Genomic DNA, 24181 nt, shown 5'->3' with positions numbered 1-24181 from the left:
GTGTGATCCTGGGGACCCGGGATTGAGTCCCACGTCAGGCTTCCTGTATGGAGCCTGCTTCTCCCTCTGCCAGTGTCTCTGCCTCTCTCTCTCTCTGTCTCTATGAATAAATAAAATATTAAAAAAAGAAAGAAAGAAAAGGGAGTAATGTTCTCAAAACAGAGAACCTTCTCATTTCCTTCCCAATATTTGCTTGGATTCTGTGGTCAGTGATTGATTTTATATTGGCACTGACAATCCAGAGGTAGTCTAAGTATATAACTTTTAAAATATATTGAAAGAAAACATAAGATATTTGGAATAGATCTATAATATTACTAATGCCCTCTGGCATTTAACGATTGCAAGGAACTTGTAACACTATTAAAAGAGATAGAAACTTGGAAGATATCCTTCTGTGTAAATAAATATATTACACTTTAAGACTCTGCCTCTATTTTATGTTTAGAGGATATTTTTGGTATCTACCAACAGGAACAATGAATTCTGAACACTAGCCAAAAAAGTATGAGAAATAAAACCCAGAAAAATTCAACTTACTTTTCCTCTTTTTTTTGCACTGAAAATAATTTTTTTTAAAGATTTTATTTACTATTTGAGAGACCATGAGAGAGAGAGAGACCACAAGTGGGAAAGGGCAGAGGGAGAGGAAGAAGCAGGCTCCCCGCTGAGCACAGAGCCCAACGTGGGGCTCAGTCCTGAGACTCCAGGATCATGACCTGAGCTGCAGGCAGATGCTTAACCAACTAAGCCACCCTGGTGCCCCTGAAAATAAGATTTTAATCTAGATTTCTTTTTGTTTTTCTCCCTCCCCCCCTTCAATGAGATGTAATTGGCATATAGCATTGTGTTAAGTTTAACATGCACAGTGTAATGATTTGATACGTGTGTGTGTGTATATATACACACACACACACATTTCACTATACATATATATAGTGAAATGTTCACCACTGGTAAGGTTGGTTGATGCTTCCTTTCCATCACACAGTTAACATTTTGCAGTGGTGGTGGTGAGAATGCTGGAGCTGTACTCTCAAAGCAACTTTCAAGTATACAGTACAATATTAACTATAGTCGCCATGCTGCACATTAGCACTCTGGGCCTTATTCATCATATAACTGAAAGTCTGTACCCTTTGACAAGGCTCTCCCCATTTCTTCATCCCTCAGCCCCTGGAAACCACCGTTCTGTTCTCTCTCTGTGAGTTTGACGTTTTTAGATTCCACAGGTAAATGAGGTCATACAGTATTTGTCTTTCTTATTTCACTTAGCATGATATTCTAGGGTTCATCCATGTTGTTCCAAGTAGCAGGATTTCCTTCTTTTTTATAGCTGAATAATATTCCATTGTATATATACCATACTTCAGCCATTCATTTGTTTCTACATCTTGACTATCTTTAATAATGCTGCAGTGAACAATGGAGTGCAGACATCTCTTTGAAGTAGTGATTTCATCATCCTCAGAATACATACCTAGAAGTAAGACTGCTGAATCATACGGTAATTCTGTTTTTAATTTTGTGAGGAACCTCCATACTCTGTCTGTCATGGCTGTACCAGTTTGTTTTCCCACCAACAGGGCACCCAGGTTTCTACATCCTTGCTGGCTTTTGTTATCTCTTGTTTTTTGCTAACAGCCATTCTGACAAGTGTGAGGTGGTATACCGTGGTTTTGATTTGCATTTTCCTGATGATGAGTTACGCTGGGCACCTTTTCATGCACTTTTGGCCATCTGTAGGTCTTCTTTGGAAAATATTCAAGTCTTGTGCCTGCTTTTTTATCAGATTGCTTGCTTTTGAGTTGTAGGAGTTCCTTATATGCTTTGGATATTAACACCCTATCTGATACATGGTTTGCAAATATTTTCTCTCATTCTGTATTTTAATCTTATCAAATGTTTCTTTGGCTAGGCAGAAGCTTTTTAGTTTGATGCAGTCCCACTTGTTTATTTTTTTTGTTGTTGCTTGTGCATTAGGTATCCTATCCAAAAAATCATTACCAAGACCCATATTAAGGAGCTTTAGTCCTAATCTTTCTTCTAGGAGTTTAATGTTTCAGGTCTTACATTTAAGTCCTTAATCCATTTTGAGTTAGTTTTTGTGAGGGGTGTAAGACAGAGTCCAGTTTGACTTTGCATATGGAAATCTCGTTTTCCCAGTGCCATTTATTGAACGAACAGTTTTTTCCCCATTGAGTATTCTTGACTCCCTTATCAGTTAGTGCCTCTCTCTCTCTCTTTCTTTTTTCTTTTTTGGCCAAATTATAATGCACCTTTGCCTAAAATATTGATAGAAGTTTTTCTTACTCCTATTCAGAGAAGTGGTAAAATTAGATATGATCTGAGAAAAGACCTGAAGTAGATCAAAGAAAGGAACACTCAAGACAGATTAAAATGATTAGGATTGTCCGGTATGTCAGAAGCAGTATTACTGGAATGGTCATAAACTTACTGTGACAAGGAGACCCTAAGGTGACGCCTAATGATCCCCATCTTCTGGTATTTATACCCTTCATGCAGTCCCTTCTGCTTTAGTGTAAGCACAGCTTCTGTCTTATTTCTAACCAGTGCAGTATGGCAGAGGTGGGATGTCATTCCCGTAATTACATTACATTAGAGAAGACTCCATCTTAAAAGTACACTTGCTCTAGAGACTTCCCTTGCCGGCTTTAAAGAAGTAAGCTATCTGTTGTTGAGCAGACCACAGGACAGGAAGTTCAGGAAGTCTCTAGGAGCTGTGTGTGAACCACCCCCTCCCACAGCCACAGGATGCTGGGCCCTTCTGCGGGCACAAGGAAAGGATTTCTGTCAACCTGAATGAGCTTGGAAACAAATTCTTCCCCAGTTCTTCAGATGAGAAGGCAAGTCCAGTTGACACCTGATTGCAGCCTGATGAGACCCTGACTGAGGGCCCGTGTGACCTGTGCCCAGATTCCTGACCCACAGAAAACAGGAGATGAGTTGTTTTAACCTGTTGTGGTAATTTGTTACATACCAGTGGAAAATTAATACATTATTTAATCATCTGAGGTTATTTTCATAGGTCAAAATGGTTTAATATCAACAATTTGATGTGATTTAAATTAATGAGGAGAAAACAATAATTTAGATCCAGTTCATCACAGAGCCTTCAAGGTGATTACCAGCCACACCTCTACAAAAGACTCAGTTCAGGAAAGATGGTGCAATTAGCCACAGTCCCCACTGCTGCAGCTGACTGGAGACTATAATTGATATTTTCATCAAAACTTTATCATTTGGGTGCCTGGGTGGCTCAGTTGGTTAAGCAGCTGCCTTCAGCTTGGGTCATAATCTGAGTCCTGGGATCAAGCCCCACATTAGGCTTCCTGCTTTTCCCTGTCCCTCTGCCCCTCTCCCAGCTCATTCTCTCTCAAATAAATAAATAAAATCTTTAAATAAAAAAAAAAAAAAAACAAAAACGAAATGAAACAGGGATGCCTAGGTGGCTCAGTGGTTGAACATCTGCCTTTGGCTCAGGTCGTGATCCCAGAGTCCTGGGATTGAGTCCCGCAGGGAGCCTGCTTCTCCCTCTGCCTATGTCTCTGCCTCTCTCTATGCGTCTCTCATGAATGAATAAAATCTTTAAAAAAATAAAAACAACCTCTATCGCTGAGTTCAGTTAGGGAAGCAGAACAACTATGACTTATGGTATAGGGGAATTCTTTTAGGAATTGAGCCTCACACACGGCAGGGGGTGGGGGTAGCTAGGGAAGGGAAGATGTGAATGGGAGAGTAGTAGAATGCAGAGGAGCTACCAGCCAGTCACCCTGAGAAGCCAGGCACACTGAGCCACTGACAGGAGGCTGTTCAGGGGAGGGGAGAGAGTGGCTCTTTGGTTTGTGGCTCTTCAGCCAAGCATCTGGTGGTGGCCTGGGGTCAGTGTTGTCACCAGGGCTGCAAGTGGGAGGGAGAACTAGACTTGGAACAAGGGAAAGCAAGGATAAGCTAGCATCCACAGATGCCTCTGTGACTGCCTGTCACCACATCTAGTTATGGTGACTGGCTGCTTCTGCCCTCCCAGTTTCACACATTTCTCTTTTGACCAACTTTGCTTGGAACCCTGTAGGAATGGAGATTGTAGGAAGCGGTTCTAGGCTTAAGCAAGTTGGAACAGTACAAATTACCACAATCTCCCTCTTCTATCCCCCAACCTAGATTTTCATTATCCTTTGCCAAATATTTCAACAGATCTGGGTGGCCTGCCAGGTAGGGTAACCCAGATTTTCATCCCAGAGGTGTCTAAGCTCTTAGTTGCTTTATCCATGGTTGCTATAGTGGCTCAGTCTCTGTTATCACTGGGCAGAGAAGCAACACAAGATGCCCTGGTGAATCCCTTGGATTCCAGACAAATACCTTCCTGCTCTTGTTGTATTGCCACAGACCTAGTAGCACCCTTGTCCAGCACCCTCAAGAGTCACTCCCACAAAAGGTCTTAGAGACCCTGCCAGTACATATCACTAGGTCTTGCAATTCTTGGGTATGTGTAGTCTTTCCTCCCAGAACAGAGACTGTACTTTCTTGTTCAGACTGTGATCATGAGTGATCAGATCCTGATTATTGGTTTGGAGCTAGTGAGCAGAGGCAGACCTTGAAGAGGGCAAGCACTGTCTTTGCAGGTACCTGTTGGGTCTCCTGACAGGAGGAGGCTACTGTCCTCTACAAAGAATGAGGAGAGCTGTGTTTCCCAATCTAGAAAGTTCACCAAATCTTGGGGTTTCACATTCCTCGCTCTTCTATCCAAATAGCCCCATTCCAGATTTCTGTCACCAACTATTTGTATGCAGACCCAGATTTGATCATAGATTTGTCAAGGCTTTACATTCAAGTCTTTGTAGGTCTGATATCTTTAAAATTAAATCTGGAGCCTGAGTTTTGACAGTCTGTTCTGCACCTGCAGGGAATAAGGATTGTTTTATTTTATTTTATTTTATTTTATTTTTTTTTTATTTATGATAGTCACAGAGAGAGAGAGAGAGAGAGGCAGAGACACAGGCAGAGGGAGAAGCAGGCTCCATGCACCGGGAGCCCGACGTGGGATTCGATCCCGGGTCTCCAGGATCGCGCCCTGGGCCAAAGGCAGGCGCTAAACCGCTGCGCCACCCAGGGATCCCATAAGGATTGTTTTAAACACCAACCTAGAAGTCTTCTGACTTTGACAGAATGCCTATATTGAGGGGTGGCTAACCGGAGCCTGTTTCCTTTTTTCTCGACTTGATAAGCAATTAGCTAAAGCCAACCAATTTCAGGTCCCTATAATTCCTAATGTTCCCATTCCATTCAAGTGCCTCCTCTACTACTAAACTAATACTTCACTTAGGGGAATCCATAGTATTGTGATGCTGCTGCATGCAGGAGTCACTTACCCCCCCCCCCTCCACCCCCTTACCATTAGCAATCGGAGTCCTTTTTGCTGTTTCTTCAGTGAGTGAGCTAGTTCCACAATCTCACTGGAGAATCTTGTTTTCTAGGGCCTCTTCTGTTCCTCTCATGTATGGGTATCTCTTCCCATTGCCCCACAAGCTCTGCTGAGGCTGCCTAAAACAAAGGCTTGCTTGCATGAGCTTATCTGCTAAGTAAGCCCTTGTACAGGAGTGTAGGCTTAGAGAGAATGAGATAGAGGAGGAGAGAAAGGTCTTGGGCTGGTTGCCGCTGGAGACACCAGGGTTTTAACCCTGCCAGGATGCTCTGAGGAGCTCTGTAAAATCTTTAGAATGGTCCTCCTGAGGAGTAGCAGAGAGGAATATTTATCCAATCAGCACTCACAAGTTGCAGAGTCCAAGGACTGGCAGTTAAAAACACTGCAGCACAGATTGACTTGTCTTCTAATTCTTACATGTCTGACTCTCATTTTCTGCCTTGGCTCTGGAATTCTGGTTGCCTGTTTAAAATAGAGAAGATGCAGGGATGATGGTGGAAAACCTTTCTGCCGTGTGCTCTGTATGGATTGGAAGACTGAGGGAGGTAGACAGCAGGAAGCTTCTCAGTGTTTGATGTGTGAAGTACTAAGGATTTGGACAGAGGTTGCATTCCTGGGGATGGAAAATAAAGAGGCTAATCAAAGAGCATCTTGAAGGAAGAATCAGTAGGACGCATCTACTAGTTCTATCTATATGTCAAAGGAGGTGGAGTTGGCAAGCTGATTGAAGATTTCTAGCCTAGAACGGTAGTGTCGATGGACACACGGCTCCCTGATGTTATTTAACATAATCCTTAGAACTCTGATGGGATTATTTCATCCTCTGTATGAGGAAATGAGACTCACAGAGGGTGTGCTCTGATCCTGCACAGGACTCTAAGGGAGAGTCAAGAGTTAGTAAGATAACTGCCCGAATTCAAAGCCTATAAGCTCTTTACACTGTCCTCAGTTCCCTCTCATTTCATGATTCCATTTCCTTGGGAACTGGAATCAGTTCCATACAGGTTAGTTGGAAAGAATTAAAGAAACTTTTTTCTCAAGCCTGCTTGCACTTGAAGTCTTCTATTTCTAACAGGCCACTGAAGAGCCACCATGCCTGCTGTAAGACCAGCCTTCCTCTAAACTTATTATACAGTGTGTGTTGCTTAGCAAGCTGTGATCACCCTCCACTGTTCCCTTCACTTCTTTCCCCTTGCCTATGTTCTTCCTCTTCCTACCTCAGCCCCAATATGAAACTCTGAATCTAGAAGCTGATTACATGTTTCCTGATAGACCTGAGTTAGTGAAAAAGTTTCCCACTAGTGCTGGTGGAGAGAGTATGAGAGTGGCAAAAAAGACAAATCCTGACTGTTTTCAGGAAATCTGTATATATTGAAGCTTATTTTATAGTCATCAGAGGAACATAAAGGGGGGAAAATGTTAATAGTAAAAACAGAAAATGGTCCTATTCAACATGCAGCATTTGTATTACTAAATGAACAATCATTTGTATTACTAAATGTCAAATTAATACGTTGTACTTCATATCTCTGCCTTGATCATTCATAGTGTTTAGCTCACATTTTTAAAAAGAGGCATTTTTGCCAACATTAAGTATCAGAAAGAAAATATTCTGGTAAAAAAAAATAGAAGAAGGGATTAATCAAGTAAGCAGTGGATCTGTAAAATGTAGTTTTCACAGAAGCAAAAAAAAAATCATGAAACGTTAACTTCATATTTCATCTGCCAATCTCACAACTGCATCATTGAAAATCTACTACCTGAGCAGAATGCATGAGCACCTTTGAGCCATTCAATGTCTTGCCTACAGATGAATTTTTCTGTTACAAGGAAACTGGTAAAGGCTTTTGAGTTCATCTAAAAATGTATGTGGTGTATTAGTCAATCACTGCTATGTAACAAACAACTGGGGAATCTCAGTGGTATATGACATGAACATGTATTTCCTACAAATCTCCAGGTCAGCTAAAATTACAAATTTAAGTTTGTAGCATCTGGGGTTATCCTGATTGCCACTGTGGTTTAGCAGAGCTGGCTGGCTCTGTTTCTGCTACTGCTTATTTTTCTCCTAGGATCAACAAGCTAGCCACACACAGTATCTTCTTACCATGGTGGTGGAGAAGGCAAGAGGGCAAGCCCAGTTCCCAAAAGTACTTTTGAAGCTTTTTTTCACATCATATCCACTAACGTTTCATTGGTCAAAGCAGATCTCATGGCCAGTCCCAAAGTCTTGGGCTGGGGATGTGTACTCTGCACATGGGTAGGGGTTGAATCGGAGGACTGGTGTTGGTGAATATGTACAGTGTTGTGCCGTATTTGGATAATAGTCTTAAGCACTATATTTCTAGTTTATTTTTATTTTTATTTATTTATTTTTGTGTGTGTGAGTAAAGGGACAGAAGTTTATTAAGTAAAGATACAGAGAAAGCTCTCAGGAGTGAGAGGGGTCCTGACAGGGTTGCCCTATTTCTAGTTTAAAAAAAAAAAGAAAAAGAAAAAGTAGGGTGCCTCGGCGGCCCTGTCAGGGTTAAACATCCAACTCGTGGTCTCAGCTCAGGTCTTGATTTCAGGGTTGTGAGTTCGGGGCCTGCATTGGGCTGCACACTGGGCATGGAGCCTATTTAAAAAATAAAAAAAAGTAGTCATTCTGATTGTGTATTTAGTTGTCTTTAAAGAAATACAGATACTGTTTTATCTATGGAGTCAGTAAACTCTATAAGAAACCAGAAGAGGGAAAAAGAGGTCCTTCTGAGAGTTTATTAGTACCAAATGGGAGGAAATAAACTTAACCTTCATATATCCTGAAACTGGCATAGAGAAAGAGAAGGAAGTCTAGCCAGAGCAGTGCTTCTCAAAGTATGTCTGTAGTGAGGGAAGTACAGTTACTGAGAGTAAGCGTATAGAAACTTTTTGGCAATTTGACATCGCCACAGTATTCAAGCAGCATTTTTACTGGTTTCCACTAAAGTATTGGTCCATGACAGATTAGAAACTTAAAAAAAAGCAAGCAATAACAAATATTTCTTGACCCAAGATAGTTTGAAACATGGCATTCTGCTCACTAGAAGTGAACTAAATAAATAGTTGCACTGCACATAAGTGGACCTTTTGATTTATACATTGGTCTTGTGGGGTTTGGGTTAGTATGACTTTGTCAGCCACCTTCGATAGTGTGCTGGTAATGTTTCTGGACCAACGAGACTGGTCCAAAATTTATCAAGGAAATGACATTGCATGAAGCCTTTTTGCATCTTTCTTACTGGCCTTTCTCTGCCAGCACCCCTTTGGCCTTGTTGCTGTATTTACATTTTCATTCCAGTATTGATAACCGTGACAAAGTGCAAATTACCACTAATTGAAATCCTTTACTGTAATATGAAAATATTATATTTGACGATATTAGATAAATTTCTTTTTAAAATATACCTTTCAGGGACACCTGGGTGACTCCGTGGTTGAGCTTCTGCCTTTGGCTCAGGTCGTGATCCCAGGGTCCTGGGATCGAGTCCCACATCAGGCTCCCTACAGGGAGCCTGCTTCTCCCTTTGCTTGTGTCTCTGCCTCTCTCTCTGTATCTCTCTTGAATAAATAAATAAAATCTTTAAAAAAATGAAAGTAAAACATACCTTTCAGCATTCCAATTTTTTGCCTAATTGCCTTCCTTTCACATTTGTGAGTTAATGTCACCATGTTTGGTATTTATAAGATGCTTTTCTGCTTATAAGAAGAGTGGTTATAAATGAAAAAGTTCTAAGGAGCATTAATCCAGGTAAGACCTAAGCTTAGAGACATAAAAAAGAGGGAAATTTTTTGGCAGGAGGGGAAGGCTATGTTTAGTTAAGTACAACTTGTCTTCTTCCTAGCTGTACGACTTTGAGCAAGTATATTAATCTTTGTGAATCTTAGTTTTCTCATCTGTAAAATGGGAATAATAAAACTACCTTCTTTGAATAGGAGTGCAGAAATTAAATATTCTAAGTTAAGTATAGACTTGGCACATAGTAAGTTTCAAAAGTATTAGCTATTATGTTTGTTTTTAAAGATTTTATTTATTTATTCATGAAAGACAGAGAGGCAGAGACATAGGCAGAGGGAGAAGCAGGCTCCATGCAGGAAGCCTGATGTGGGACTTGATCCCGGGACTCCAGGATCACGCCCTGAGCCAGAGGCAGACGCTCAACTGCTGAGCCACCCAGGGACCCCCTATTATGTTTGTTTTTAATTGATTAGCTACTAGATGTCCGGCATTGTAGAATGACAAGGTGGGGGGCCTCCACCCCAAAAGAGCTCTTAGTCTGGTAGAGGATTCAGATAAATATTACAGAAATACAAAATACTATGAGAATTTAATGCTATTGTATATATAGAGAAATAGGGCTGCTTTTTTTTAGGTAGGAGGAACACCTGACCTCAGCTTTTGGGGAACAAGATCAAGATAGGGTTTTGAAAGAGGCAACATCTAAGCTAAGTCTAAAAAAAGTGGATGAGTTAATAAAGAGAATTAAGAGCATTTCAGAAAAATGGAACAACATATGCAAAGGCCTGGAGGTGAGACAGTTTGTTGGAACTCTAGGAAATGCTAAGTGATGAATGATTGCTATGAACAGGAATGGGGCTGGAAAAGTTGGCAATGACCAGACTATCAAGAATATGTAGTTTGGATTTTATCTTGAAGTTATTTGCAAGCTATTGAATAATTTGTTACATATATAATCTAATTTACATTTTAAAAGATCATCTGGCAACAGTATGGAGAACAGATTGGAAGGGAGAAAGATGGGAACTTTTTGAGGCTATTTCAGTGATGCAGGGTTTAGAAAGTATCAGATTCTGAAATGGGGAGGTGGTAGAGTTTCAGTGGAGGGGATGTATTTTTTTTTTTTTTTTGAGGGGATGTATTTAAGAATAGAATGAAAAGCATATGATGGTGATTGGATGTGGGCTTCAAGAGAAGGAATCACTAATAGTACTAAGATTGCTGGCTTTGGGAGGAAGCAGGGGTAAGAAGTCAGAGGGGGATACTAGGTTTCTCAGAGGAAACGAATTGATTTGCCTTTAAGAGGTCTGCAGAACATCCCCATGGAACACTCCAATGGGAAGTTGGACTGAGTCTGGGAGTCAGGAGAGAGCTCTGGGTTGGAACTGTATGTAAACTTTTTTGTAGAGCTTGAACTCACAACCCAAGATCAAGAGTTGCATGCTCCTCCGACATGGCGAGGCACCCCAGAACTGTAATACAGACTTACAAGTCATGAGAATGCTTTGGGAATTAAGGCCATGTGGGCGAGATAATATCACCCAGGAAAGTGTGCAGTAAAAAGAGTGTATTCATAGTGCTTGGCAAGTAGGTACTGCAGAATGTTTGAACAAATGAAGAATGTCAAGGGTACCATCTCATTTAAATCTCATAACAACCCTGATTTAGGAGTATAAACTTAGCTTTACAAATGAGAACACTTCAGGCTCAAAGAGGCTAAGGATTTAAGCAAATGACTTTGCTTCTGAGAGGCCAAGGTGGGATTTCGATCTGTTGATTGCAAAGCCCACTTTTTCTTATCACATCTCACTTCTTTGAAAACCTCAGAAGTTTAAATATATGATGTTGTTATTAATTCTCTTTTCTTCCCTCTGCCAATATCTTGGTTTCGTAGGATCGTGATACATCTTTTTGAATAACCACTTTTTCTCTAACTTCACGTGTTTCGTGCCCAAACATATCCATTATATTGCTTCATTCTCCTCCCCTGCCTCCTTTAAAGCAGCAGACTGACAAGTCTTCCTCTGGCTACTGGCATTCAAGGCTCACCATAAGATCATGCGGGCAGCTTACAGCTTTTCCATATTCCTCACTCTTCATCAGTACATACTCACCTCTTTGGGTGTTGTTTACATGCAGATTCCATTGTGGTGGTCTCCATGTCCTTATCAGGATCTCAGGTTAATATTGAGATTAAGTCAATTAATCTTTAATCTTTAGATTAAGTTACTCTCTCATTGATACTCTGTCACCACTTTTCTAAAAATGATTTTATCTTTGTGATAGAAGCAACTTGGATGCTATCTAATGTTAGCTCCATATCCAGCATAGGGGTTCTTGGTACTCTATCTCATATGTGATGAGCCAGCCTTTGCTCCTATATTTTTCTATTCTTTTTTTGTCAGAGGGGACAAGAGGAGAGCAATCTAATTGTTAGAGATTTCTTAATATTGAGGCAATATCTCCCTTCTTCCAACATCCATTTAACATCCAGGACCTGCCCTTGGAACAGCAGGGAAGTCTGTCATTTCTCCTCTGCCTCATGAAGGTCTGTCAGACATTTAAAGATAGCGGCCTATGGTCTCCCCTCAGGTTTCTCTTCCGTAAGCCTAGTAATCTTGGTTGCTCAGAGCGCTTCTCCTGTTACAGTTCTCAAACTCTCTACTGTTCTTTTGCCCTCCTCTGAGAAATCCTGCATCTGTCAGTGCCCCATCTAAAACATAGGGCCTGGAACAGAACACAGCACCTCACATGACAGCAGTGTGACATTGTACCATTGATTAGGACTCTGCTTTAATCATAAAAGCTTGAGCTTGTTTCAGCTCTACAGCAGCCATATCACAGTTTGTCCCATTCAGCATGGGTTATGGCTGAGGTAGCTCTCCCATCATCTTTTGTGCCGTTGATTTTCTTTCACTAATATATAGAACTTCCTAATTTTCCTGGTTCTATTTCACCTTCATTTTGACCCATCTGTTTAGCCGGTTTTGATCCTGTCATCCAGTGTTTCCCAGTTTTAGATCATCTGAAGATTTTTTTTTTAAAGATTTTATTTATTCATGAGAGACACAGGCAGAGGGAGAAGCAGGCTCCATGGAGGGAGCCCAAAGTGGGACTCGATCCTAGAACTCCACGGTCACGCCCTGGGCCGAAGGCAGGCCCTAAACCGCTGAGCCACCCAGGGATCCCCTCATCTGGAGATTTTAAGATTTACTTATTTATTTATTCATAGAGACACACAGAGAGAGAGAAAGACAGAGACACAGGCAGAGGGAGAACCAGGCTCTATGCAGGGAGCCTGACGTGGGACTCGATCCCAGGTCTCCAGGATCACACCCCGGGCTGCAGGCAGAGCTAAACCACTGTGCCACCGGAGCTGCCCATCATCTGGAGATTTTGAAGCATATTTTCCCCATCTTCATTCAAGTTCTTAATTAATATCACAAAAACAGAGACTCCCCACTCCCATCCCCCAGGTTAATCAGTGCTACTTGCAAACGGTTCCGGTAACCACTGTTCTGTCACCCATATACTGCTCTTTATCTTATCTGCAAAGATCTCGTTTGCACACTCAACAAATTTTTATGTAGCACCTCCCATGTGCAAGAAGGTGCTAGACATACAGTGAAGACAGCATCCCTGTCTTCTAGAGACTTCATAAAGTATTTTGTTAAATGCTTTGCAGAAGTCAGGTTACACCATTCTTTATGATAGTCTGGTTATCTGGTACTGTATCAGAAAAGAGAATGAAGCATGACTTCTTGTACCCTGTATTGTCTGCTAATGATCTCATGTCACCTGAAAAAAGGGTAATCAGTCATTACCTTTCACTTTTTGCCTTTCATGGTTTCACAGTAACATTGAACTTTGCAAGTCTCTGGAGTTCATTGATGTTCTTTATTTTGGCTGTATCTTTCAAAGCTGTGAGCTCATTAGAGAGCAGCCTCTTTAGTGGTAAATGCCTCTTTTCTCCCCCAAATTATCAGGGTTTCTTGTAAACAATTATAAAGAATTTCTGTCCAACTTCAATCATTTTCCCTTCCACAGTTTTTATCACTCAGATTTTACATTTTTTATCTTTATATTTTGAAATGATCTCTCCTAAGGAAAATAGTTGACTATCCTCAGGTTATCTTCACTTTTTTGAGTCCTTACAGTGTCATAATCACTTTCTCCAGAAGCCTGGTTCTTTTCCTTAAACTACTTATTTCTTTTAAATCCACCAGAATTCATCTCAGATGAGCATAAAACTATATTGTCTCTATTCTGAGAGTTTAAGCTATCAACAATGCAAATTGTTGTTTTATTAGAACATATATTCTCCTAGTTCAAAGAAGATAGCCTACTTGTCTTCTCTATCCGGATAGAGACGGATTCTCTATCTGTCAGGTGTCATCCGTACCCATTCTCTGGCCAATTCCCACAACTGTGTCAGTTTTCCCTTCTCTTCTTTCCCTTATGATCCAGTCCTCTCTGCTGTAGTGTCTTACTTTAGGTTGTTGGATTTGCACATAGATACTGATTTTCTTAAACAATTATGAGGATTCTCTGCCTCTTTCTATGGATTTGTCTCTACTGGACAGCAGATTTCCTATAGATGTCATAGTCTATTGTTACCTGTTGTTACCCCATCCTACCAGGTCTTGGTAATTTCTCTTGAAATTTTATTTATCTCCTTGTTCTTTTTTTTTACTATTGCTACTTTTAAATATATTATCTAACATACTAATGTTCAATAAGGAATATTTATGATTAATTTTAAGAAGTATTTGCCTTCTCTTTTAGGCTGTGAGGATATCATTGCTGAGAGCATCTCATTAGATACCTTAATTGCCATCCTCAAGTGGAGCTCTCATCCATATGGCTCTAAATGGGTACACCGACAAGCTTTACATTTCCTCTGTGAGGAGTTTTCCCAGGTCATGACTTCGGATGTTTTTTATGAACTCAGCAAAGACCATCTGCTCACTGCTATCCAGTCTGACTACCTACAGGTAATCATTTATATATACTTGTCAAAGTAATTGTCATCCATGTGTTCACCAGGAAACCCATCTATACTCTGTTATTCTACCATCTAGGGAGATCAGCCCAGCCAGGTATGCCCTTTTCAGATTTGTACAGGAAAAGCCTTCTGGCTCTCTGGCCCTTTGTGCACTTGCTGCTCTAACTCCGCACTGTGAACAAGTTCTGGTCTCAACCAACTATACACCAATGGGGTTGAGGCAGTAGGCGAGGTCAGAAGCATATCCCAACAATGATTTTCTTGGCTTCCATCAATTCATTATCACACTTTCTTGTTTTTGATGGAGTATCAGGTACTTGGACTATAGACAGTAGCTTACTCAGCACAAAGTAAGAGTAGTATTCAATTTCTGACTACTCAAATGCTTATAAAAATTTAGTATATGTGTTTTACCAAAATACAGTAATGTTTTGAACTACTTATTTTTAATCAGAAGTAGTTTTTAGCAAATTCTTCTGTCATTGACTTATATGTCAATATAATTTGGTAACTTAAACTAACAATAGATTTAAAATATTGCAAAAAATACTTTGAAGTAACATATGTTCAAGTTTAATTTTTTTGGCATTGTTATACGAATTTTATGCCGAAAACTATACAACAGTTTTAATGTTATAAAAATATAAACCCACTGAGCCATTACCTATTTCTTTATATTTATACTAGGAAAATTATAAAATGCTTCCATCCCAGTTAGAAATTCAGTGACGTGGGGATCCCTGTGGCTCATTGGTTCAGTGCCCGCCTTTGGCCAGGGCGTGATCCTGGAGTCCCGGGATCGAGTCACATTGGGCTCCCTGCATGGAGCCTGCTTCTCCCTCTGCCTGTGTCTCTGCCCCCCACCCCTTTGTGTCTGTCATGAATAAATAAATAAAATCTTTAAAAAAAATTAAGTGACAAGTTAAATAATCAACGTAGCATCTGTGCTTTGATTGCAATACAAATGATGTCGTAATTGGATTTTATTTATTTAGGCTCTGTGTTCATTAACCTCATTTCATTGTCCTGATCCAGACTGCATGCATTATGGGGATTAGGATTTGTCAGTTCTCTCAGATTATTGTCTTTAGAAAGTTTTGCATTTCTATTTAGAAAGTAAAAACCTTGGACTGCAGCCTAGATTTGCTCTAAGATTTTCAGTAAAGTACAAAGATTTGAGGGGCACCTTGCCATTTCACAGACTGCTTGAAGGGCCCTCACCAGTCAGTAGCATACCTTGTGCAGATTGTAGTTTCTCTGTCAAAACAAGTCTCTGTATCTGTATTTTCTGTTCTTGCAACAGAATCACTTGGTATCTATATACATTTACTTTCATCTATTCATCTCTTCCTATCCCAAGAAGAATTTAAGGCAGCTGTATAGAGACCATATAGTAGAATAAAATAAGTTTAAAATAGGTGAAGAGAATAGGATAAACAAAACATAAAGATGAAAGCAAGAATAAAAAATTTAGTTGGAGCCAAGAGGTAAGTTACTGGACAAAACACATGGAAAGCAGTTGTGTGTTTGCTGCTGGTGGACCTCAGCTTTAGTGGAACATTTCAAACAGCCAGTGTAGCATGAAATGTGGTAAGTTGCATACTGTGTGTAAATTATGACCTAGGAAGTCATTAATGAAATTTGCCATTTGTCTAATTTCACTAAAATGAATATAAATCATTTTTTATTCTAGGCAAGTGAACAAGATATCCTTAAATATCTGATTAAATGGGGTGAGCATCAATTGATGAAAAGAATAGCTGACAGAGGTAAGCTTACAAAATTAGTTTATACTGTAAGTTTTTTTATTCAGAGACATGCTATGTGTCAGTCTTGACAGTAGCCACTATTACCTGCTGGAAATAGAAATTTTTATGATCTGTAAAATCCTTTAGTGGAGAAGGGTATACTTTATTAGAAACAAATATACCAGAAATTTTTATTTTACAATTTTAAAAGTGTACTTTTAATGTTATCTATGTGCTAATAAGAAATGTTGACTGATTTATAGAAGTATTAGAGTGAAATTTTTCATTTAATGATTAAAGTATTACAAAAGCATATTGCTGATGGCAATGTTTAGGAATTATCTATGTGCTAATAATAAATGTTTACTGATTTATACAAGTATTAGAGTGAAATTTTTCATTTAATGATTAAAGTATTACAAAAGCATATTGCTGATGAAAATGTTTAGGAATTAGATAGTAATGTGTGTATAACATTTTAAATATACTAAAAACTACTGACTGAATTGTATGCTTTAAAATGGCTAAAATGGTGAGGTTTATGCGAACTTTACCTCAATTAAAAAATGTATGACTGATCTCCCCACCTCCTACCCCGGCCCAAAAAGCATGCTTGTTTATTTTTAAATTTTGTGGAAGGTAGGGACACCTGAGTGGCTCAGTGGTTGAGTGTCTGCCTTTGACTCAGTGCCTGATCCTGGGGTCTAGGATACAGTCCTGCATCAGGCTCCTTGCAGGGCCTGCTTCTCCCACTGCCTGTGTTTCTGCCTGTGTGTGTGTGTGTGTGTGTGTGTGTGTGTGTGTGTGTGTGTGTCTCATGAATAAATAAATAAAATCTTTAAAAGAAATTTTTTTGTGGAAGGTAAAGGAAAAATAATGCTTTTGGATGGCTTCCAACTGGGGATACTGCAGAAGAGGTAGAAACATCGCACGCATGCTCCTTCCCTCAGAATGTTTGTATGCCTCTATATAGCAAATCCAAATCAAAACATTTCCTTTCAAAACATTTTAACTAGAAAAATTAAATAGAGATTTCTGTTGCCTGTCATTTCTTGTTGGCTTTTTTAGATATACTTTTCATACCATGAAGTTCACCTATTTATAAAGTGTTCAAGTTGGGACACCTGGGTGGCTAAGTCGGTTAAGCTTTTGACTCAGGGATTGGGCCCCACATTGGGCTCCTTGCTCAGCAGAGAGCCTGCTTCTCCCTTTCCCTCTGCTACTCCTCCTGTTTATGCTTATCTCTCTGTCAAATAAATAAATAAAATCTTTTGAAAAAAGTGTTTAGGTCAATGATAAATTTTTAGTGCATTTATAGGGTTTGCCTGTCATGTTTTAAAATACATAAAAATTTCAAACTAAATCTGACTTTCAAAACCTCTAATTTCTCCTACTAATTTATTTCTCTATGGCCTGCAAAAGCCTTTTAGTAATTCTCAGATAAGAATTGTGTTGAAGGGCAGCCCCAGTGGCTCAGCAGTTTAGCGCCTGCCTTCGGCCCGGAGTGTGATCCTGGGGACCCAGGATCGAGTCCCACGTCAGGCTCCCTGCATGGAGCCTACTTCTCCCTCTGTTTGTGTTTCTGCCTCTCTCTCCCAATCTCTCTCTCTCTCTCTTTCTGTGTCTCTAATAAATAAATAAAATCTTAAAAAAAAATAGAATTGTGTTGAATATTAAAGCCACTAGTTTTAATTTAGGTCTTTTTGAAATGCCAATATACCATCTGTCTTTACTTGCAGACTCTGTATTTGCAAATTCATCTACCTGCTAAAATTTATTTATAACCCCAAAACCAGTACCCACAACACTTTCATGGTCAACTACAGACATGCTCAGAGTGACAAAACATTGGAGTCCCCTGATGCACGTATTCCCAGCTTCGGGTGGAACAAGGTGCCGCTCTGCCTTCTCATTTCACTTCTCATACTGCAAACAAGTGTCCTTTTCATTCCATTCAGTGCCAAGTTTTTCATATTTTATGGGTGGGTGTTGTTTTTGGTGACCTCACTGATCCAGCTGGCCTCCCATTATAACTTCTAGTGCTGTATGGTGTTTCCAGGCACAGGAAGGCTGTGATGTCCCTTCACAGAGAAACTAGGAGTTAAATTCAGCTTCATTCAGATATGAGTGGCAGTGCTTGTTGGCTGCGAGGGCAAATCAACAATATATAGTAATAAGGTGTCTTTAAACAGAAACACACCTAAAACAACGTTTTTGTCTTGACCAGGTAATAAAACTGGAACCAGAGGCTTATAGGAATCTCACCCTGTGTTTCCCTTAGGAGCAGTGGTTAAGTGTTTGCTGATTGTTGACGGTGACTTTATAGAACAGGATTCCTCCAACAACAAGAATTAATTGTATATGATGCTGCATAATCATTGTAGGCCATAGGCCTGTTCACTGGTGTAAGGTTGGTTATGATAAAATGCCATGTTTATGAGCAGATAATGAGCATCCTTGATAAGATTTCCCTTAAATAGTAGTTTCCCGATGGGGTTGGAGCAGAAGGCTCTTCCAGGAATGAGCAGGAACCTGAGCATACCAGGCAGCTCTTTTCAGCCTCCTTTCTGTATAAGGTTCTGCCCTTACCCATTACTTACTTGGGAGTTTTATGTAAGATTTCGTATGAAAACAGGATGCCACTATTTTAAGGGGGGAAAAATTTTTTTTCGAAAAGCAGTGCTTTGTATAATAAGTATGAAGCCAAATCATAGCAAGGCAAGGAAAAAAAACCCTTTTCCACATGCTTGCAACAATTTTATATTGAATGATGCCAGAAGAAGCTTAGCTTCTCAAAAACAATTATTTCTTATCTCTCTATCCATGAGAGATTTGATGGGATTTACACATGATTTAAGGGAAATACTTGTTTGCCTATAGAGTGTTTGCAAAAAATACAGCACTTATATTTGGGAATGATAAGGATCTTACTTTTTAAAGAAAAAATATATAACCACTAGATTATAGATATGATTAAAGATTCCCAAAATTTTAGTAATTTTTGTTTTCCACTCAATGTTGTAAGCTTATATATACTTAAGATCTTCTTTCATTGATACCTAATGAAGAAAACCTTTACTCTCTGCTCTGGACAGTGGGAATATATTTTGTGTCAGAGATCAAAGTGTTCACTTTTATGCAGTAACATTCCCATATTAGGGAGATTTAGGAGACTATCATAAAAATCAAAGTTAAATACAGTGCACATTAGATTTCACTTAAAAAAAAAAGATTTTATTTATTTGAGACAGAGAGCAAAAGTGCACAAGCAGGGGGAGTGAGGGTGGCAGGGTATGGAGAAGCATAGACTCCCTGCTGAGCAGGGAGCTCGATATGGGGCTCCATCTGAGGACCCTGGGATCATGACCTGAGCCGAAGGCAGATGCTCAACTGACTGAGCCACCCAGGTGCCTTAGTTTGCTGCTTTAGATACCAGGTAATTAGTATTTTATTAAATTGCTGGTAAACATATGGTAGCCTAATCAGTATCCTGATAACCCACAGTTACCGGAAATAGCATTTGCCATGTAATGCCCTTAATTGTACTAAAAACTGGTCACAGCAGTGTAAAAGCTTAAGAAAAAGCCCTTGGTCAAACTAGATTCTAATAGATTGTCATCTTTTCTCCTTTGTGTTAGTATGTGGAAAAGAATTCTTCTTATTCTTTAGTGCAAAACAATAAAGAAAAAGTTATACTGTTGACATGCTTTATCTTTGTAGAAGAACATCTCTATTAAGAAAACTTAAGACACAAAAGTAATTTATAATCCTTTTTAAAGCAGATGCACTTAAGTATAAAGCATGTTACTAAAAGTGTACTAGAGAAAAAAAGGTAAAAATTTGGATTTGGTAGGAGACTTTTCGTTTTCTGTCTCATAGAGCCAAACTTACTAAGTGGCACTGCCCATAGTGTAAACAGAAGAGGCGTAAAAAGACGAGACCTAGACATCGAAGAGCTTAGAGAGATCCTTTCTTCTCTCTTACCTTTTGTGCGAATTGAACATATCTTACCTATAAACAGTGAAGTCCTAAGTGATGCGGTAAGTACGTTTGTTCATTTATCTCTTTCATGAAAAGAAAATGCGCCAAAATGTAAAGACTTCTTTTTTTTATCATTTTACGTAATTTCTACTAATAAAGTATTGTAAATCCACAAAGTCCATGAGAACAGAGACAGATGTGTGTTTTGTACCATATTGTGTCCCTCATGTTGGCCAATGGCACAAATAAATGCTTGGTGAATGAGAGTTAAGTGGGTAGAGCCGTCTTACTTTTGCAAAAGATAGTGTAGGAGGATCAGTGTAGATCAAGTAGATCCTGTTCACAAAGAAAAGGGTAGAAATTACCTCTGGAGACTTCTCAAACACAGCAGTAAATCAGGGAGAAGAGAAGGGTTCAGTGTGAAAGGGATGACTGAATCTTATGATCGTATTTCAGTTAAAAATTAATGGAGCTGATCATATTACTTTCATAGCTTTTTTAAAGTGAATTTCTTAAACTAATAGAATTGCTTGAATTAATGGATGTGAGAAATAAGTATTATAAATATTACTTCTTCACACATTGATCTATAACTTTATTGCAATGCTTATAGACAGTTTTTTCAGCTGCTCAGAAACATAAAAATCATCTGGAAAAAAACTGATAAGAATTTTTTTTTTCATTGCATGCGACTGTTTCATTTATTTATTTTCTTTCCAAGTTTTTGTTGAAATTCCTGTTAGTTATCATACAGTGTAATATTCATTTCCGGTGAGGAATTTCATGATTCAGCACTTATATACAACACCCGGTGCTCATCACAACAAGTGCCCTTCTTAACCTCCATCACTTGTTTCCCCTCTCCCCCTTCTACCTCCTGTCTGGTTAGCTTCACTTTGTTCTCTGTTAAGAGTTTGTTTTTTGGTTTTCCTCCCTCCCTCTTCCATATTCATTTATTTATTTGATAAGAATTTTTTTTTAAGTTCTGTAAAGCGAATATAATGAAGGAAGGATAACTATTCCAGAATTTAAAATATATTTTAAAACTCTAGGGATGGGGCAGCCTGGGTGGCTCAGCGGTTTAGCGTTGCCTTCGGCCCGGGGTGTGATCCTGGAGACCCGGGATGGAGTCCCACGTTAGGCTCCCTGCATGGGGCGTGCTTCTCCCTCTGCCTGTGTCTCTGCTTCTCTCTCTCTATGTGGGTCTCTCATGAATAATAATAATAATAATGATAATAATAATAATAAAAAATAAGTAAATAAATAAAATTTAAAAACTCTAGGGATGCCTGTCTGGCTCAGTTGGTAAAGCACGTAACTCTTGATCTCAGGTTTGTGAGTTCAGGGCCCACATTGGGCCTAGAGCTTTAAAAAACAAAAACAGAAACAAAAAAAAATTCTGATCTGTGATGCTAGCAAAACAGACAAGACCAAATAGCCCAGAAAAAAATCCTCATTAAAAAAAAATTCCTCATTAATATATAAGAATTAAACATATCATAATCTATCAGAAATCAGTGAATCATTTTGCTGGACTAGATGGTGAGTTAGGGGGGAATTTGTTTAAAGTTAAAACCTCATTTCACTTGCACACAAAATTAATCGCTATTAGATTGCAGAATTAAATATTAAATTGAAACATGGGAAAACTAGAAGAAAATAATTAAATATTTATATTTCTAATTAGAAAAAAGTGTTCAGTCTCACTAGTAATCACACACACCAAAGAAGGCAAAGTAAAACCATAGGTTACCATTTTTTTCACCTATTAAGTCACTGTTTTTATTTTAGTAGGAATTATCTTTTTTTTCCAAGATTTTATTTATTTATTTGAGATAGAACAAGACAGAGTGAGAGAGAGTTGGGTGAGGGAGCAGAGGGAAAGGGAGAAGCCGAGCAGGAGCCTGACATAGGGTTTGATCCCAGGACCCTGGGATCATGACCTCAGTCGAAGGCAGACACTTAACCATCTGAGCCACCCAGGCGCCCCAAGTCAGTATATTTTGAAATAATATTACCATCCCATAGGAGAAGTATAGCTGGTACATTAGTAGCATATCCTTAAATATTTGAAACCTGCTCGAATGTTTAATAACAGAAAAAATAAAAGTAAACTGTAGTACACTACTCAGAATATTTTGCTGCCCTGAACAATGATTATAAAGACTAATATAGCAACAATGAAAAATGCTAATGATAGAATATAATTTCAGAAAGAATAATACAAACTAATGTGTTTTTATGTATTCTAGAATTCAGTTATGTAAAAATCCATTGAACAAGACTGACAGGAAATATATCAGCGTTATTATAGTTAGAGTAGGTTAGAGTTATGAGCTTTTCTGCTTTTAATACTATCTAATGCTGTATTTTATTAGTTAAAAACAATTTTAACTAATGGAAGAATTAACAAGAGTAATATCAGACACAAAACAACGTTGAGGGCAGCCCCGGTGGCGCAGCGGTTTAGCGCCGCCTGCAGCCCAGGGCGTGATCCTGGAGACCCTGGATCGAGTCCCACGTCAGGCTCTCTGCATGGAGCCTGCTTCTCCCTCTGCCTGTCTCTCTCTCTCTCTGTCTCAATAAATAAATAAAATCTTTAAAAAAAATGTTTAGTTTTTGTTTTGCCTGTTTTACAATGTTTGGTTTTGTTTAAAACATGGGACACAAGCCAAATTGAACCCTGAATTTGGTTTAGAAAAATAATTTAGAACTTTGTTTAGTAGACTTAGAAAATACATATCTCTATTCTTAATTCTGTGCTTCACACAGAAGTCCCTGGTGAAAGTTTGCTAATAATGGCTGTTAAGCATAAAACACTCCTAGTGTGTGCTAAGCACTGTGCATTACTGTCATTAATCCTCACAACCACTTTATGAGCTGTAGGTATTTGATTTATTTTCTCCTAGCATACACGAGGAAACAACAGGGCCACCACATTTAGTCATGCAGGGTCCCATCTCCAGGGCCATCGGGGAGCCCTTTAAAGTCAGGTCTAGCCTAAAAGGACATATCCATGGTCATGCACCTGTTAAATGGGGAGTTTGCTATTTGTGTCCAATCTGCCTCCCCAAGAGCTCCTTTCCCTTAACCACCAGGCAGACCACGTGCATCCTTGTATTGTAGATACAGGCCCAAGAAGATGTCCTTGTTTTGTTTTGGGGGGGGTGGAATGGGTATGGAATCCTCTAGATGAGTAAGTAAAAAAAGGTAGAAATTGGTTTTCATTGAAAGTTCTGAAAGTTAATCCAACTAATTATATTTTTAATTACTATAGCTCTTGTTTTAAAAACATCATTCCTGGGGATCCCTGGGTGGCGCAGCGGTTTAGCGCCTACCTTTGGCCCAGGGCGTGATCCTGGAGACCCAGAATCGAATCCCACGTCAGGCTCCCGGTGCATGGAGCCTGCTCCTCCCTCTGCCTGTGTCTCTGCCTCTCTGTGTGTGTGTGTGTGTGTGTGACTATCATAAATAAATAAAAATTTTTAAAAAAAACCTTTAAAAAAATAAAAACATCATTCCTCTATATAAAGAAAAGTGGTATATTGTAGTACCTCTTTATTGCTGAGTCTTTTAAATAATCTCAAACATTTGGAGTATTTTGAAATTTCGTGTATATTCCTAAGTTTTCATGATTTATAGGTGTAATTTTTCATCTTAGTAGTATTCTAGGTCTACATAAATCATTAGTTCATCTAAAAAAAATTTTTTTTTCAAGATGAAAAGAGGCTTGATTAGTACTCCTCCATCAGATATGCTTCCTACAACAGAAGGTGGAAAGTCCAATGCTTGGTTACGGCAAAAAAATGCTGGAATATATGTTCGTCCTCGACTATTCTCTCCCTATGTGGAGGAAGCAAAGGTAATGAAAACCATTTTAAGATATTGGAATACATTTTATGAACTATAAGCACAAAGATACTCATTGTGGTATTGTAAAAGTATATAGAAGTCACCTAAATATCCAATAATAGGAAAAGTGAAATAAACTCTAGTGTGACTACTCATGAGAATATTTTTCTGAAATGTTTAATTATCAAGCATGTTTTTATAACTTAGGTCATGTTGAATTGCATTTTACATTTTTCTCATCTTAGTTGCATTGCAAATTGTTAATTTGGAAAAAAAATTAATTTAACTGAAATTATTATCAGTATATTGTGATCTTCAGGATGGGAAAAATGTTCTAAAAGAAGATTGCACACATTTTGTCTTTATTAAACTAAAGAAATGACATGATTTCTTGT

The 24181-nt window shown here is 38.9% G+C and overlaps 1 protein-coding gene across 5 annotated transcripts in view; it reads left to right on the top strand.

Annotated features, from left to right (window-relative positions):
- BTBD7 (BTB domain containing 7) overlaps window positions 1-24181 on the top strand; it is a 109468-nt gene that overhangs the window by 72343 nt on the left and 12944 nt on the right. For all 5 annotated transcript variants that reach the window (XM_038545584.1, XM_038545583.1, XM_038545585.1 and 2 more), the window contains 4 exons: window positions 13986-14194; window positions 15899-15974; window positions 19833-19993; window positions 23653-23796. In XM_038545584.1, the coding sequence (XP_038401512.1) occupies window positions 13986-14194; window positions 15899-15974; window positions 19833-19993; window positions 23653-23796 (590 nt within the window). The remainder of the gene's footprint in view (window positions 1-13985; window positions 14195-15898; window positions 15975-19832; window positions 19994-23652; window positions 23797-24181) is intronic.

Source organism: Canis lupus, chromosome 8 (genome assembly GCF_011100685.1).
Source record: "Canis lupus familiaris isolate Mischka breed German Shepherd chromosome 8, alternate assembly UU_Cfam_GSD_1.0, whole genome shotgun sequence".
In the NCBI taxonomy this organism is placed as follows: domain Eukaryota; kingdom Metazoa; phylum Chordata; class Mammalia; order Carnivora; family Canidae; genus Canis; species Canis lupus.
Note: the sequence above shows the minus strand (reverse complement) of the source record. Positions and strands in the feature narration are given on the sequence as shown.